This window comes from Solea senegalensis, linkage group LG1, assembly GCF_019176455.1.
Source record: "Solea senegalensis isolate Sse05_10M linkage group LG1, IFAPA_SoseM_1, whole genome shotgun sequence".
Lineage (NCBI taxonomy): Eukaryota > Metazoa > Chordata > Actinopteri > Pleuronectiformes > Soleidae > Solea > Solea senegalensis.
Window position 1 is genome coordinate 38,258,950 of NC_058021.1, and position 16,987 is coordinate 38,275,936.

General features: G+C 39.9%; 1 protein-coding gene across 3 annotated transcripts in view; it reads right to left on the reverse strand.

The window, feature by feature from the left end:
• The window catches only part of LOC122768823 (sodium channel protein type 4 subunit alpha-like), a 97,601-nt gene that overhangs the window by 42,133 nt on the left and 38,481 nt on the right, over window positions 1–16,987 (reverse strand). For all 3 annotated transcript variants that reach the window (XM_044025114.1, XM_044025097.1, XM_044025106.1), the window contains exons 10-14: window positions 7,184–7,325; window positions 6,212–6,409; window positions 5,328–5,510; window positions 5,001–5,258; window positions 4,368–4,493 (exon numbers count right to left, since the gene is read on the reverse strand). In XM_044025114.1, coding sequence (XP_043881049.1) covers window positions 4,368–4,493; window positions 5,001–5,258; window positions 5,328–5,510; window positions 6,212–6,409; window positions 7,184–7,325 — 907 coding nt within the window. The remainder of the gene's footprint in view (window positions 1–4,367; window positions 4,494–5,000; window positions 5,259–5,327; window positions 5,511–6,211; window positions 6,410–7,183; window positions 7,326–16,987) is intronic.

Here is a 16,987-nt window from a genome sequence, read left to right on the forward strand (position 1 = left end):
TTCCCCCCCGCTGGGAGCTTGTGCATGTGTGATGGTTTAAATAAAGTTGTGCAGGTTTGAACAGAGCTGGGCTCTGGTCTCAGGAGAGTTCACACACACACACAAACACACACACACACACACACACACACACACACACACACACACACACACGCACACACGCACAACTCTGATTACATAACACTTCCTGTTCCTCCAATGAGACATGACATGTGGGCCTGAAGGTCGCCGCCCACGATGACGCCCACATCCTGTCTGTGTGCCAGGCAGGGAAGCACCAGGGAAACACACACACAGAGCCGTGCTCTAATTCAGCTCCAGTAAGCTGCTGTCGGTTGCCATGGTAACCCCCTCATCCATCCACGGAGCCGTCAGTTAGGTGAGTGACCTCCCACATGCCCCCTACAGGTCACACACAGCCGTACAACGCTGTGCTGAGATTTCGTTTTTCATTAAATTCTTATTTTGTTATAACAAAACATAATAAATGTTTATAAAATTCAACAATCAAAGCTACATTTTGACCAAAAAGCTAAGCTCAGCCCCTAAAAACCAGGAAATCCTTGCAAAAAATGTGAATTACAAAAGACAAAAATAATTATTTCAAATGTTTTTATTTAAATGGCAGAACAAACATGAATTTCCCTATAAGGAATAAAGTAAATATAAATAAATAAATAAAGGGTTGCTCTATTCTCTTAAACAAAGAGAAATTAATAAAGTGCAAATAAAATTAGCCTCATACGGGGTATTCTGTGCAAATGAAGCAGCTAACGTTACCTGCCTCTGTGTTGTTTGGGGGCTATCGTTATCCTTCTTAGCAGATTGCAGGGCAACACACTGCTCCCACTCGGCTGCGTGCTTATTTTTAAGGTGCTGGAACAGGTTAGTTGTGGCGCTGCCTTTTGTTGCCACTGTCTTAAAACAGACTTTACAGCGCACACTCATCGTGTATGAGTTTCACCCTATTCATTGTCAAGGGGCTCCTGCAAGGAGTCATAGAAGTCGAGAAAGGGCCTCCATATTTTGAAAAAAGATTGAGAGGATCCTTTGAGTGTGTATTTGATTTTTTCTAGCTTTAAATAATACATAACATCATTGATCCAATGAGAAAAGGATGGAGGAGCTAGTTGTTTCCATCTGAAAAGGATCAAACGTCTTGCAAGGAGTGTGGTAAAGGCTATAACTACATAGGCTTTAGCTGGTAAAACAGCCCGAGATTCCTCTGGTGTTAGACCAAAGAGGGCACAGATCGGATCAGGATCTAACTGGGTTCCAAACATCTCACTAAAAGCTTTAAAAAGACTTAACCAAAAAGTGGAGAGGTTTGGACACAGCCAGAAGTGAGCTCTATGTACCACCTTCAGTTGGATTAAACTGTGCTGAGCAGACGTAGATTACATTACATTACATGTCATTTAGCAGACGCTTTTATCCAAAGCGACTTACAATAAGCGTATTTAATGTAGATGATGTGTGTATCAGATTTAAGATGGAATCCCATTGATCGTCTCTAAAATCTACTCCAAGATCAGAATCCCAGGCCTTCCTTAAGTTTTCAGTGGAGTGTGGGTTAATGCTCTGGATGAGCCCAAAATGTTTTCTAAATTGAGCCCAAATTCTTACGGATTGATTAACTATTGTATTTGAGCTCAAGTTTTTGCTAATAAGGGGCAAGGCCGCACAAATCACTGAGCCTAAGTGATGTTGGCATGATGAAAGCTCCAGTTGCACCCAGTCTACTTTATCTGCGATTGGATTATCTTCAATCCAGTGAATTAATTTCTGGATGTTGCATGCCCAATAATAAAAACTCATATTTGGCAACGCAAGTCCTCCAGAGTGCTTCGATCCCTGGAGGTGAGTCTTGCTCAATACGACTAGGTTTGTTCGCCCATAAGAAAGAGACAATAGTTTTATCAAATGTTTTAAAGAAAGATTTTTTAATTAAAATTGGGATGTTTTGGAAAAGATATAAACATTTTGGCAATACTATCATTTTAATAAGGTTAACACGCCCTAATACTGACAATGGTAAAGAGGCCCGTTGGTTCATATCCTGCTTACATTTATTAATGACAGCCATGAAATTTTTCTTAAAGGTAGCAGGGAAAGAGCGAGTGACCTCAATTCCCAGATATTTAAGGCCATTTTGGACCTTTTTAAAGGAGAAAAGATTAGAGGGAATTTCATCTGCCTTAAGTTTAGGGGGAGAAGTTCGCTCTTTTGCAAATTCATCTTATATTCAGAGATCTTTCCAAACTGATTCAGAATATCTAGAATGCGGGGATGTGTCTCATGAAGTTGGGTTGGAAACATATAAAAGCAGATATAGAGACGTTTTAAACTCTAGGCCCTCCCGCTGTATACCCTTAAAGTCCTTACAGAGTCACAGTGTAATTGCTAAGGGCTCAATAAGAGGGGACAGAGGACACCCCTGTCTTGTCCCCCGTCTGAGAGGGAAGTAATCAGACTGAGTACTATTAGAGATCACAGATGCCAGAGGGGAAGAGTAAAGCAACTTGATCCAGGCTATGAACCTCTCTTTAAAGGCAAACTTTTGAAGAGTGAAAAATAAATGTTCCCACTCGACCCGGTCAAAGGCCTTTTCAGCGTTGAGCGAAATTACTACCTCGGGGCATGTTGACCGCGCTGAGTGGACAACATTGAATAGCTTTCTCAAATTTGAGTAGGAGTGTCGGCCCTGAATAAATCCTGTTTGATCAGGGGAAATAATATCAGGGATCACACTCTTTAGGCGCTGAGCCAACACTTTGGAAAATATCCACATTTAACAGAGAAACGGGACGATATGATGTACATCTTTCTTCGCCAATAGAGAGATTGAGGCCTGTCTCAGTGTCATAGGAAGAATACCTCATTAAAGTTAACGTTACTTTTAACATTCAAACCTTCAGTTTTAAGATTTTGTAATTTTGAAAAAAATTCGGAAATTGCGACCTGAAAAAAAATCTCGTAAATTCTGTAAAATTGTCTGAAATTTCGAACTGAAAACGTGTTTTTTTTATTCAGTCCCGACAAAAAAATGGAAGAGATTTTTTTCTAACAAATAATGTCTATTTTAATTTTCACCTTTTTGTAAAATTACAATATTTGGTGTAAATAATGTTTTTTATTGAGCAACATATTTGTGGTGTTAAAAGCGATGTTTTTGTTGCGTGAACAGACGTCTTGTGCGTGTTTTGTTTAAGTCTGTCTGAGTATAAACAGATGTCTCATGTTTGTCCTCAGCTCACATCACAGCTGGACTGTGGCTAAAGCGCTGAGTCATGTTAACCTGCAGCCACTCAGATAAGTGTGTTTGTGTCTGGCGTTAAAACCACGTTAACAATCGCAGTGAACAGACAAAAGCATCATCGTAAACATGAATAATCATAGAAAACCACTTATACAGCTGGCCGTCAATCAAAGACTCTGCCCCCTAGTGTTCAACACATGTCAAACAATTTGTCTAACAGTGAATTTTCTGATTAAAACTTTCTGTGACGTCCATTCAGATTTAATGTTATTTACTGGTTCATCTATTTATTCAGGATGAAAATAAAGAAAAACTGATTTTAGCCACTGAACAAAAGACGTGTGGACTAAAATCTACGTCAGATTAAGTCTATGATAATGTTCACATCTTTATATCACTGTGAGACAGATTTAAACTGAAGTTTGTAAACCACTCACTCTCCCACACCAAAGCCCATAGAGAAAATCAGGGATTTTAACATAACAGCACAAGTTATTTTGTTAATTCTGCATTTAAAATCCTTCATTCATATTTAAATCAGTGACACAAAGTGACCACACGAGGCAGCAGTAGACCAGCATCTCCTGTGTCCCCACGAGCTAAAATCACTGATTTTCTCTATGAGGTTTGGTGAGTGAGTGGTTTACAAACTTCAGTTTCAGTCACATTAACAAGTTCTACAACTGTCTGTCAATCACAGACTCCGCCCCCGAGTGTTCGATGTCTCTGATTCCATCTTAGTGTTTATTTCTTCATACATGTATTTATGTATTGATGAATCTGAACATGCCTGATTAAAATAATCGGGTTAGAAACGTGGGGCCACTGAAAATAGATGTGAGTGTTAATGTGGAGATGTGTGCGTGCGTGTGTGCATGCATGAGTGTAGATGGGGGAATACCACAGCCTCGTTATCTGAGCTGGTAGATATCAATGTGTGTGTGTGTGTGTGTGTGTGGTGATATCAGAGTGGAGTTATGCGAGGAGCAGATTCATAATTCACATGTCTGAGTGTTGGATGGCTGCAGCTTTCACCATTGTTTCCACTGTCACACACGCACGCACGCACACACAGACAGACACACACACACACACACACAGTACTCACACTTTCCTCCTTGACCTTCTCCATGGTGCAGGCAGGCAGCTGCCCCTGCAGTGGTGGGGAAGAGACCCCGTTCTGGTCCATAGTGACAAACAGTTTCCCGTTGATGTTCAGAGTCGGATAAAACACCTGAAAACGCACGCACACACGCACACACACAAACACACACACACGTGTCATTAAGTGTAATCACAACAGGAAACTGAAGTTTGTAAACCACTCACTCTCCCACACCAAAAAGACACCATAAAGACGTGAACATTCTCAAAGACGTCGTAGACTTAATCTGACGTAGATTTTAGTCCACACGTCTTTATTTTGTTCAGTGGCTAAAATCTGTTTTTCTTTATTTTCATCTTAAATAAATAGATGAACCAATAAATAAGATTAAAGATAAAGACGTGAACATGTTCTATAGATATCGTAAACTTAAACTGACGTAGATTTTGAGTTAAGTCTTTTATTAAGTGGCTAAAATGTGATTTCAGCAACAGGGGGGCGCTCACAGTCAGTGTCAGTTAAGTCTCGTTTGTCTTGACCTTTCAGAAACAAATGAAGTTGCTTTAAATTGCAGTGCCTCATAGAACCACATGTCCAGAACACCTGGACTATGGCTTCAGTGTGGCTGCGTCTCACCTGTGAGCCCCTGCTCGCCGTGCTGTAGGAGCTCGACCTGCGTTTGGGCCATGGATACGGCAGGATGCCGCTGAACGTGCCACCGCTGTAGGTCCGCCCTCCTCCGCCCTCCAACACATCGCCCGGGACGCTGTACTCATCGTCAGCCATCTCTCCATCTGAACCCCGGCTCCTGAGGCGGAAGTTAAAGATGGAGGACACCTGACTGCTGCGCCGCGTCCTGGTGGAGAAGGAGCGGGCGAGGAGGGGGTGGAGGGACTGGAGGAGGGGGAGGAGTTATTCACTGCTGACATTAAAAGACACTTGTTTGACTTAAACTCCGCTCACCTTTCCTCCGTCCATCATGTCAACCTGCAGCAGCTTCTCCTCAGATAGGTTCACTTCCACATCGGCCGCGCCCACCAAAGCTTGACTCCGCCTCCGCTCCTCCAAGCTGTCCAATGGCGGGCCGAAGGGCGAGAGGTCTGGTGACATCAACGAGTCTGAGTCCAGGGTTTTTTGTGCGGCAACCTGTCCGATAAGAAACCAACAGAAAGGTTTATTTACGATGGTCCTTGAATGCAGCGTGTGTCACATTCACTTCCTTCAAGAAAAGTAGTTCAAGCTTAAAGGGGTAGTTGAGTTTTATTGATGATTTTTTTTTAAGAGTAGTTCTCTATCCCTTCTCTGAGTGAAAACAAAATGGCTGCCACTAAACTAATAAAATCTGCGTCTGTTCAGGTCTACAATATTTTAAAAACTTGTTCACGTCTTTATCTCACTGTGAGACAGACTTTTCCAACAGGAAAACCACTCACTCTCCCACACCAAACCCCATAAAGAAAATCAATGATTTTAACATCACAGCACACAGGAGCTGCTGGTCTACTGTTGCCTTGTGTGGTCACTTTGTGTCACTGAAATAAATCTGAATGAAAGATTATTAATGCCGAATTAACAAAATAAGACATTTGAACTCAGTGATGGAGGCAGCAGTTGATCAACAACTCCTGTGTGTCTGATGTTAAAATCACTGATTTTCTCTATGGGCTTTGGTGTGGGAGAGTGAGTGGTTTACAAACTTCAGTTACCTGTTGGAAAAGTCTGTCTAACACTGACTATTAGACAAGATGGCACAGATTTTAAGTGGCTAAACTCAGTTTTCAGCAGCAGGGGGCGCTCACAGCCTTAACTATCAGAGTAAATGTGTTATTTGTGTGGCATTTATGGACCTGCTGCTCTTTCTTCAGATGCTCCATGGCCTGCTGGAACTCGCGCTCCTTCTGACACGCCTCCGCGATGGTGGCCTGGTTCTGCTCCTCGTACGCCATGGCGACCACGGCCAGGATCAGGTTGACCAGGTAGAAGGAGCCCAGGAAGATCACGACCACGAAGAAGACCATGTAGGTTTTACCAGCAGAACGCAGCGTCTGCAGGGGCAGCAACACACACACAGTCAGAGAGACGTGGTGAAGAAGGAGAGGACACACTGAGTCACTCTGTCTGTCTGTCGGTCTGTCTGTCGGTCCTGCTATAGACAAATCACACTTCAATCTTGACCTCATTAAAATAATGTAGGAGACGTTTCTCTGTCTCCATGAGGGCTGAGTGGGAGCTTCCTGTTTCCACAGCCAGAGGCAGAGACACACGCATGCACACATGCACACACACACAATCGCGCATGCACGCACACACACACACACACACACACATAAATGTTCAGGTGAAATATTCTCGTTGTTCGTGTGAAAACAGGGAACAAAAACTTAAGTCTTTAGATTCTAATCTAAATAGGAAAAATAAATAATGTACAAACATCTTCCTTACTCATAATCTATTATAAACCAGTGGTCAGAAACTGGCGGGCCATGGACCAAAACTGGCCCGCCAGAATCGGTATGTGGCTGAGGAGATGATTTCAAGCATGTGACAATTTTATACACAAGAGCTTTTATTCTAAATAGATACGATTCAAAGAGATTCTGTATAAAAATGTAAATAAATGGACAGTAAAATGTTTGGAGAGTAAAAAGCCCATAAATGAAGACAGTGTTTTTATTTTGTTGCACACTTTCCCCGATGTGTTTATAAAGTAAAAACGTATTATTATACATAATAATTAGAAGTGGTGTTCCTCAAGGCTCTGTACTCGGTCCTCTACACTTTATCATGATTTTCACTCAGATTCAGTGTCTTGGTGTTACCTGGTGGTAAAGGTTCTCCCAGTAGTCCTGCGTCATCAGGCGGAACAGGGACAGGAAGGCCCAGCCGAATGTGTCGAAGCTGGTGTAGCCATAGTTAGGGTTCCTTCCTGCTTTTAGACACTCAAAGCCGTCTGGACACTTCCTGCAACAACAACAAAACATTCAAACTCACGCTGTACACAGGAAGTGATATGTTGTTTGTCAGGGACAGACGGAGGTGACAGCGACACCGAGCTGGTGAAGGAAAGATGACAACAAGTCCACGCAAACCTTCAGGAAGTGACAACAACAACAGTCACATACTGCAGCTTTAAACACAAAACTATCAGCATTTCATGAAGTCACTTTGTAAATATTAATAATTCCAACACTAAAAAGCATCTCAAGACAACAAATTTTAAATTTTTCTTAAGAAAAAAAAAACACCTGGAGAAAATTCATGAAATATTGATCAAATATATGTATTTAGTTTCAGTTCAAAGGTTAATAAAGTTTTTCAGTCCGTCTTTAAATATCCTGCTGACACACACACACACACACACACACACACACACACACGCAGACTGTCTCTAATTATGACACTCAGGTAAACTCGAGTCCAGGAGGAAGAGAGTACTTAGCATCGCTATAGCAACAGTATTCCAGAGCTGGTTGCCGGGGGAGACTGTTTTGTGCCGCCTCTGCTAGGAAACTGATGGACTGTATGTGTGTGTGCGTGTGTGTGCTTCACCTCTGTCTCTGTGTTTCTCCACATTTTCCTTCACGTCACTGAAACAAACATCTAATCTCTTGTGTTATAATCTCATTTAATCCAATCCAGTCCAGTTCATGACAGCCATGTCTAATCTCGCCTCATCCAATTTCACAGAATTTTTCCTAAAAAATTATTTTTGTGACATAAAATTTTAATTTTGCCAACTAATTTTTTCTGTCCCAGTGATTGTCTGACGGACTATTGTCTGGATTATGATAGTCTAATCTAATCTGAACTATTCAAATCTAAAACAAACCAATCTAATCCAATCCAAATTATTCTAACTGAACCAAATCTAATCCAATCCAAACTAATTTAATATAACTGAATCCAAAATTCAGCCTGGTCTAATCTCATCTAGGACAAAGTACTTTAATTCAGCAGTTAATTCAGTTTTTCCTAATCTGATTTTTAGCCAAACAATCCAGATTAAAAGTAATAATACATATTCTAATTTAGTGCTAATCTAAATTTACCAAACCTAATTTAATCCCACCTTCCTCACTTATATGAAAATCTGACTCCAGTCTCATCACAATTAATCCAATTCCCCCCATCTCATTTAATCTAATCTAGATTATGGTCTCATAATCCAATCACCGAAACTGAGATTATTTTTAGTGACTTGAATTCTGTGAAGTCATTAAATTTCTAAAGTTCACATTTAATAATCCCACAATATGGACATTTACAAAGTTTCAACAGTACATTAAGTTAAATTAAATTAAGTTAGTTTGATGCTCAGAGAGAAAATCCCTCCAGTTTTGATTCTGTTCAAACGTCTCATCACGTCACACACACACACACCCCTGAAATAGCCACTGAAGTGTGTGTGTGTGTGTGTCACTTTGATCACCACATTCAGTCACATTAATAACAGTCGTCCTCTGATGTGTTATCATTAGAGCATCTCAACCATCCTGATTACCATGCTCTTATGAGGACATACACACACACGTGTCCACAGTGACCACAGTATTCATCAACATTCCTGTTGATGGTCGATGTTTTCAGAGTGAGAGAGAGTTTCCACTTCTACATTAAAGGGAAAGTGTCTTTGTACGACAACGGACGGACACACACTCACTCTCCCACACCAAAGCCCATAGAGAAAATCAGTGATTTTAGCTCGTGGGGACACAGGAGCTGCTGGTCTACTGCTGCCTCCATCACCAAGTTACAATGTCTTATTTTAACATTTCAGCATTTAACATCCTGTGTTCAGATTTACCTCAGTGACACAAACTGAGTCACTGAGGACACACGAGGCAGCAGTAGACCAGCAGCTCCTGTGTCCCCATGAGCTAAAATCACGGATTTTCTCTATGGACTTTGGTGTGGGAGAGTAAAACGTTCCAAAATGCATAAAAAAAACAAACTTTGTCAAATGTCTGAAATTGCATTACAGAATTCAATAATGTTTAAAAAATGTCTTAAAACATGAAATAATGAAGGAAACAGCTGCACTCACTGAGTGACTGGTAAATGAAAAAGCTGAATTTCTCTCCCTCGGTGAGGAAGCAGTAGCTCTCAGACGACGGGACATTAGAGCTGCTTCACAACAACTAAAACTCCATATGGAATTCTCTGAAGAGGCATTTAGACTGCAGACAAACACTGATGAGAGTCCTGGAGCCCAGGAAACTGCCCCAGTGTCTGATGCATGACTTTAAAACTCACCCACAGCTCATTCTACAAAAGGTTAAGTGGCTTTTGTTCCTTTTAGAAATGTTAAGACAAAAAGTGAAACGGACGCTGACACTTTTTAAAAAAAATACTCCAGACTAAAGAGACTCTTTAAAAAAATCATAAATTAAATATTTCATTGCTGAAAATTAAAGCTCATGACAACTTTCTCTCACATCTAAAACTGATAATTCAGGGTTTTTGAAGTAGAGATTAGTCGAGAACCACAAACAAAAAACAAATATTTTACTTTTACAAATTTTTATTTTGAACTTTAGTCTGTTATTGGTCTTTAAAGCGTAAAATAAAAAGTAACATCTTAAGACAAAATCTTTTTCTAGTGCAAAACTTACTTAAATACAATTTCACAGAAACAAAGATTATTTTGAAAATCTATTTTAGTAGTAGGGATAAATAGTTCTTGTTTTACCAGATGTTTGCAGTGTACGTCTCTGTTCACTCGCCCAATTTACAACTGGCAAACTACAAGTTTAAATCTAATTCACTAAAAACATCTTAAAACGAATCCTTTCCTTCAAAAAGGTGAACTTAAAACAGTACATTAGTCTTAAATTAAACTTAAGCTGAAGTACATTTTATAAACTTTCATTCATTCATTCATTCAAATATTGCAGTATTTAGGCAGTAAATTTAATATTATTATTACAATTAATCATTTTCAAATCAAAAAATGGTGTAAATAGTGAACTTGATTTCAAATTGTTGAGTCAAATCCTGATGATGTCATTGCAGCGTCGGCTCTGAAGGACATATTTCACTGACACTGATCCAGATGCACTTTTCTATTCTTAGCTCAGCCACACGAGCTCATGTGCTGTTGACTATTGTGTGAATGTTGACTATGAAGCTGCAGGGTCGATGTTTGGCCCCCGGCCCAGCACTGGAGCTGCTGACTGAGCTGTGAGAACAGCGCCCCCTGCTTTGAGATCCCCGCCAAAACAAAGTTTTTAACAAAAGACTCAGTCAATATAATCAGCTTTAGTCATACAAGCACTGAACTATCCCTTTAATAAGTGGTGTAACCAGTGTTGTCTTACATATAGATTAAAAAATGCAAAAAGTCCCTAATTTAAGACAAATTTACTGGTTTTAAGTTCACCTTTTGGAAGAAAAGGACTTATTTCAAGATGTTTTAATAAATTAGACTTAAGTGCAAGTGGACTAAAAACTGCTGGTTCTAAGACGTACACTGCAAAAATCTGTTAAAACAAAAACATTTCCCTCATTTAAGAATCTTCAGATTATTCCTCGTACTAAAACAGATTTTCAAGAAAGTAAAATAATCTTTGTTTCTGGAAATGTGTTTTATATTTATATTAAAATATAAGTAAAATTTCTAACTTTGTCTTAAGATAAGAATTACCAATAACAGGCTCAAATTCTGATATCACTGATATAAAACATCACATCGTCTGTATACAGATTGATCCCAAAAGCGAACGACAAGCCACAGGATCATTTTGACAATTTTTATAAAATAATCCGTAAGCGACAATAAAAAATATTCTTCTAGTGTCTAATTTAAGACAAATTTGTTGATTTTAATTTCAACTTTTTGCAGAAAAGGATTTATTTGAAGCTGTTTTCAGTGAATTAGTCTTAAATTTGTAGTTGGCAAGTGGACTAAAAACTGCTGGTTCAATTCTTCTAAAATCACATTTATTGTGAGTGAGTGACGCAGTTATTATCATGGTCTACATTTCAGCTGAACATTTTCAAATCAATCTATCACCATGAGTTTATTGTGTCCTTGTTGTCTAATGCAGATTGCAGAAACCATCACGACATCAGACAACTCAACGGGCAAAAATCAACAACAATCATGAGTAGAACAATATTAAGATTATTCCTTGTATGGCTGTTTGTTTGTTTTTTACAGTGTTGGTCTTGATACTGGACTCCAGGTCATAGGTGAACTAAGCGGCTGCATGCAGCTCCTTGATCACCAGGGAGCGCCCCAATAGTTAAAGTATGATTTTTTTCGCCACATATTAAAGAAATCTAGATATTTATCTCAAGTTATTTGGTTTTATTTTGTAGTGAAATTTTTTTGCACATTTAGCACACATGTGCTTCTAGTTTTTAAAATAAAAGCTTGTTTTACAGCAAAATACAATGTTTGCTGTTGCTTTTTGTTCATTTTCAAAATATGAAAAGTGCAAAATCCAATTCTCCTTCAGGCCCCATGAAGGCTTGTTCCGGCCCTGGTGGCACACTTGAATCAGTAATCGTCAAGCACAGGTGACTGCGCGGTGGTGGTGGGAGGTGAGCTTCTTTGGGCCCCACAGAGGCTTGTTGCGGCCCTGGTCCAGGACTCATTATGGTGTGTCTGAGCTGCTTCAGGACGGTGAACTGGTTGTTGGCTTGGATTCAGACACTTGTCTATGAACAGTGCAAAGTGCTAACTCATGTTCTTTTCACCAGCTGCGTCCAAATGATTTATAGCGGGGGAGGATAATGTGGTGCTACAGAAATAGAGCCGGGGGGGCGGGGGGGACAACGGCGTCGTGGACGGTGTCTCAGTGGGACGATGAACTGGCTGTGGACTAAGGACGACTTCTTCTTCCTCTTCTCTCTTAAAAATCTCACATTTGTTATTCTCTCCTCATCTGATTCATCTTTATTTTCACTCCCCATTTATTTACATTATTAAACACAAACATCGCAGTGGAAGCAGCCGTCGCTAAGCAACCGTGTTTACACTTGTAATAAAAGTGATTATGATTTTTTTTGCCCTGGGAGGTGAAAAATTATGTAAATAGAAGTGAAATGTGTAAAAGACAATATGATAAAAACACACGACTGAACACAGCAACTGTAACACTATTTATCTACATGAGAATTATTGTTGTTTTCAATGGGGAAAACAACTGATTTTAGCAAATTAAAGGTCCAGTGTGTGAAATTTCGGTGATATTATTTTCATTTGGACGAAATTACAGATAATATAACTTATACTTAATTTAGATCTGGTGAAGTTCAGCTCTGCTGGAAATTTTCTGGTCCATTTTTTTGGAGTAGCGCACATCGTTTGTCTCAGTGTGAGACAGGAAACTGAAGTTTGTAAACCACTCACTCTCCCACACCAAAGCCCATAGAGAAAATCAGTGATTTTAGCATGCGGGGACACTGGAGCTGCTGGTCTACTGCTGCCTCATGTGGTCACTTTGTGTCACTGAGATAAATCTGAATGAAGGATTTTAAATGCTGAATTGACAAAATAAGACATATGAACTTAGTGATGGAGGCAGCAGTGGATCAACAACTCCTGTGTGCTGTGATGTTAAAATCACTGATTTTTTCTATGGGGTTTGGCGTGGGAGAGTGAGTGGTTCACAAACTTTAGTTTCCTGAGGATGTTTCACTTTTGTGTAGCTGTCTACCAACAAGATAACTATTCTTAACTATTCCTGTCCCGACTATTCAGTAACTGTCCTCCTAATTTTCCATTTTCGTGTCTTTTTCTCAGACAGAATCCAGGTTTGATGACACCAGGTTTTAGGTTTCTGTGTCTGAATAATAATGTGATTTCTTGGTCGTGACAAAGCAGAGCTGCTCTCTCTGTCTTTTTCTAGATTTGTCCTGCAGTTGCTGATGATTCACTGTGTGTGTGTGTGTGTGAGATCAAGACGGTGGACGTTATCCTGTCCAGCAGATTTGGACGTAGGCAGGAAGACAAAGGTCAGAGTGTCGTCTCGCTTTGTTTACGCGCCCATGTTTGTTTGTGCACAGTTCAGGTGTCAATGTTTGGAGCAAAAGTCTCTGGCTGTTGTTTTTCTCTTCTTCTCTGCTTTTAATTGACGTTTCCTCGACACCCTGACGGCCTCTCCTTGTTTTTCAGCCTCTTTACTTCCCACTGCTGCTGCTGTGACCTGATTACACCACCAGGGATCAATAAAGCTCATTTCATCCTTCAAGCGCAGGTTCCGTCTCATGAAGCTTCATCAGCGAGGGGCCGACTTTTAATCTGACGCCGTTTATTCACGTGTCTGTCAACAGATGACTGTAGAAACGCTTCAGGGGGAATAAAAGACACTGAATCACAGATTTACAAGGACACGAGAAGGTGTGCCTAATAAAAAGACCAGAATAATAAGTGACTGAAAACAGGACAAATTATTTAATATAATGTTGTATACAGTTGTCAGAAGTAAGAATTTCCAACTATTTCCAACTTTACTTCAATGAGAAACCAACTTTACTTAAACGGGAAACCAACTTTACTTCAATGGGAAACCAACTTTACTTCAACGAGAAACCAACTTTATTTCAATGAGAAACCTACTTTACTTCAATGGGAAACTAACTTGACTTCAACGGGAAACCAACTTTACTTCAACGAAAACCAACTTTACTTCAACGAGAAACCAACTTTATTTCAATGAGAAACCTACATTACTTCAATGGGAAACTGACTTCCAATGAGAAACCAACTTTACTACAATGGGAAACCAACTTGACTTCAACGGGAAACCAACTTTACTTCAACGAAAACCAACTTTACTTCAATGAGAAACCAACTTTATTTCAATGAGAAACCTACTTTACTTCAATGGGAAACCGACTTCCAATGAGAAACCCACTTTACTTCAATGGGAAACACACATTTTACTTTCATAACCACAGTTTTAAATCTGAGTGCTAAATTTTACCAGTTCCTCATGAGGTATATATATATATATATATATATATATATATATATATATACACACATATGTATATATATATTTATATACATATATATGAAACTGTTTTTTCCCCAGTTGTCGGAAGAGTTGGAGCAACATCACCAAACCCAAAATTGTCATTACAATAAGAATAATAAAATTAAAAAAACAATAAATAATCTTTTGCATTTCAATAGGGTTCTATGCACTTTGTGTTCGAACCCTAATAATAATAATACTAAAGATGTGATAGTCTATCTGCCTTTAAAACCAAATACAGATAGCGCCCACACCCTGGTAAATTGCCTCCAGGAAGTAAAGCAGTGGTTGGCTCTAAACTTTTTAAAGTTTTACAAATCTAAAACAGAGGTTGTAACGTTTCTATTTTAGGCCCTCTGAGTCACCACTGCCACCAAGCAGTCAGAAATCTGGGTGTGATTATTGACAGCTCCTTCAAGTTGGATCAGCAGATTAGTTTGGTTGTAAAAGTAGGCTTTCACCAGTTACGCCTTCTCAGTAAAGTCAAGCCCTACCTACCACGCGCTGATCTAGAGCGTGTAGTCCATTCTCTTATCTTGTGTCGGTTGGACTACTGTAACTCGTTATACTACTACTACTCTATCCATCGCCTGCAGCTGGTCCAAAATGCTGCAGCACGCTTGCTCACTGGCTCATGGAAATATGAGCATATAACTCCTGTTTTGGCCTCCTGGCACTGGCTCCCAGTGAGCTACAGGATTCATTTTAAGGTCCTACTTCAACGAGAAACCAACTTAAATTTAAACATTTAGACATTTTAAATGTCTAAATGGGATGGCTCCATCTTACTGTCAGAGCTTCTGTCTGTTCATGTCCCAAAGAGGACAAGAGGTTCAGTCTTTACTCAGCTCAGTCTTTGAATAGTTTTGAATCTCTTTTGAAGACCCATTTGTTTACAAGGGCCTTCAGCACAAGCAGGATTTTCTTTGGTGGTTATTGTTATTGCTATTGTTTGTAATTTAACTATGTATTTTAACTGTGTTGAAATTTTGTATTGCCAGTGTACAGCACTTTTGGCAGCGATGGTTGTTGTAAATGTGCTTTATAAATAAATTTGACCTTGACCTTGATAGATGACTATTATTATGCTATATGATGTAATAATCATAATTTCTACTTGACACAGCTCAAACTGTGGAGAAACAGAGTGGATTTTACTTTAGTGTTTCAGTACTGAGGAAAAACAAAAGCACCAGAGAAGCTTTAGACCTGCCAGTTATCACACACACACACACACACACACACACTTATCTCCCTGTGGACCAGTGTTGAGGTGGTGGAAGCCTCTTTTGTGTCTTTGGCTGAACCTTAGACAGACGTCACATTCACAGGCTCCCAGAGAGCTCATCACACACACAGACTTGTTTTTATATCTTAGTGAGGGCCCTCAAAAACCTTCCTACCTTAACCATCACAGTTAAGTGCCTAACCATAAAACCAGGTCCCTTAACCCTGAAAAAGACCTTAAACATTGGAACAAGACAAAGTGTACCCACAAAGACATAAAAACCTGCACACACACACACGCACTCAGACAAAATAAAAAGTCCCATTTTGAAAAATGTTTTCGATACAGTTGTCGAGTTATTGATCAGTGCAGCTTTTAACATAATGTTTAACCATTCATAAAGAGGAGGAGGGGGTGCTGAGAGGTTTATGGCACACACACACACACACACACAGTCACAGACACTAATAGACCTAATGCTTAACCTAACATTAACCTTAACCTCATTCTAACCTTAAAACCAAGACAGGTGACAGAAATATCCTCACTTTCTCTGAATGTCCTCAGTCATTTCCCTGCAGCACAGACAGAGTTGGAAATGTAGCAGAAAAGCAGCTAAACTAATTAACTGGAAAACACACACACACACACACACACACACACACAGAGTAGTGCATCAACATAGCTACCACCAGTGGAGCATGCTAGGCTAATGGAATGATGAATATCAGTGACATTACGCATCTGCCCCCACAGCAGCAGTAGTGACAGTGACAGCAGCAGAAACAGCAGCAGTATCAGTAACGGCAGCAGTAACAGTAACAGCAGCAGCAGCAGTAACAGCAGCAGCAGCAGTAACAGTAACAGTAACAGCAGCAGTAACAGCAGTAACAGTAACAGCAGTAACAGCGCAATAACAGAAACTGCAGCAGTAACAGAAACAGCAGCAACAGAAGCGGCAGCAGTAACAGTAATGGCAGCAGTAACAGTAATGGCAGCAGTAACAGCAGTAATAGCAGTAACAGTAACAGCTGCAATAACAGAAACTGCAGCAATAATATAGACTTAAAGTTGATTGACCACCATTTTGCTTTGGCTACATTAGCTTGTAAAGCTAATATTAACTCACTAATGTTATTATAATTATAACATTGTTCGTGATTAGGAGCTCTGATTTAGCCTCCTTAGCGAACGTAGCTTGTAAAACTAACATAGTGTTTCTTTAACAGCTGATTGACAGAGTTTTCAGTTGAAAACAAAGTAGGTCACGTTTTTAAAGGTCCTCTGTGTCGGGTTTGTAAACGTCAGTGAGTCACCTGACAGCAGGTTTGAAGCTTCTGTGTTTGCTGAACTTTGGGCGACGACCAAACACAAAGACGGTTCCTGTCCAGGACAGCGACGGGTGTCTT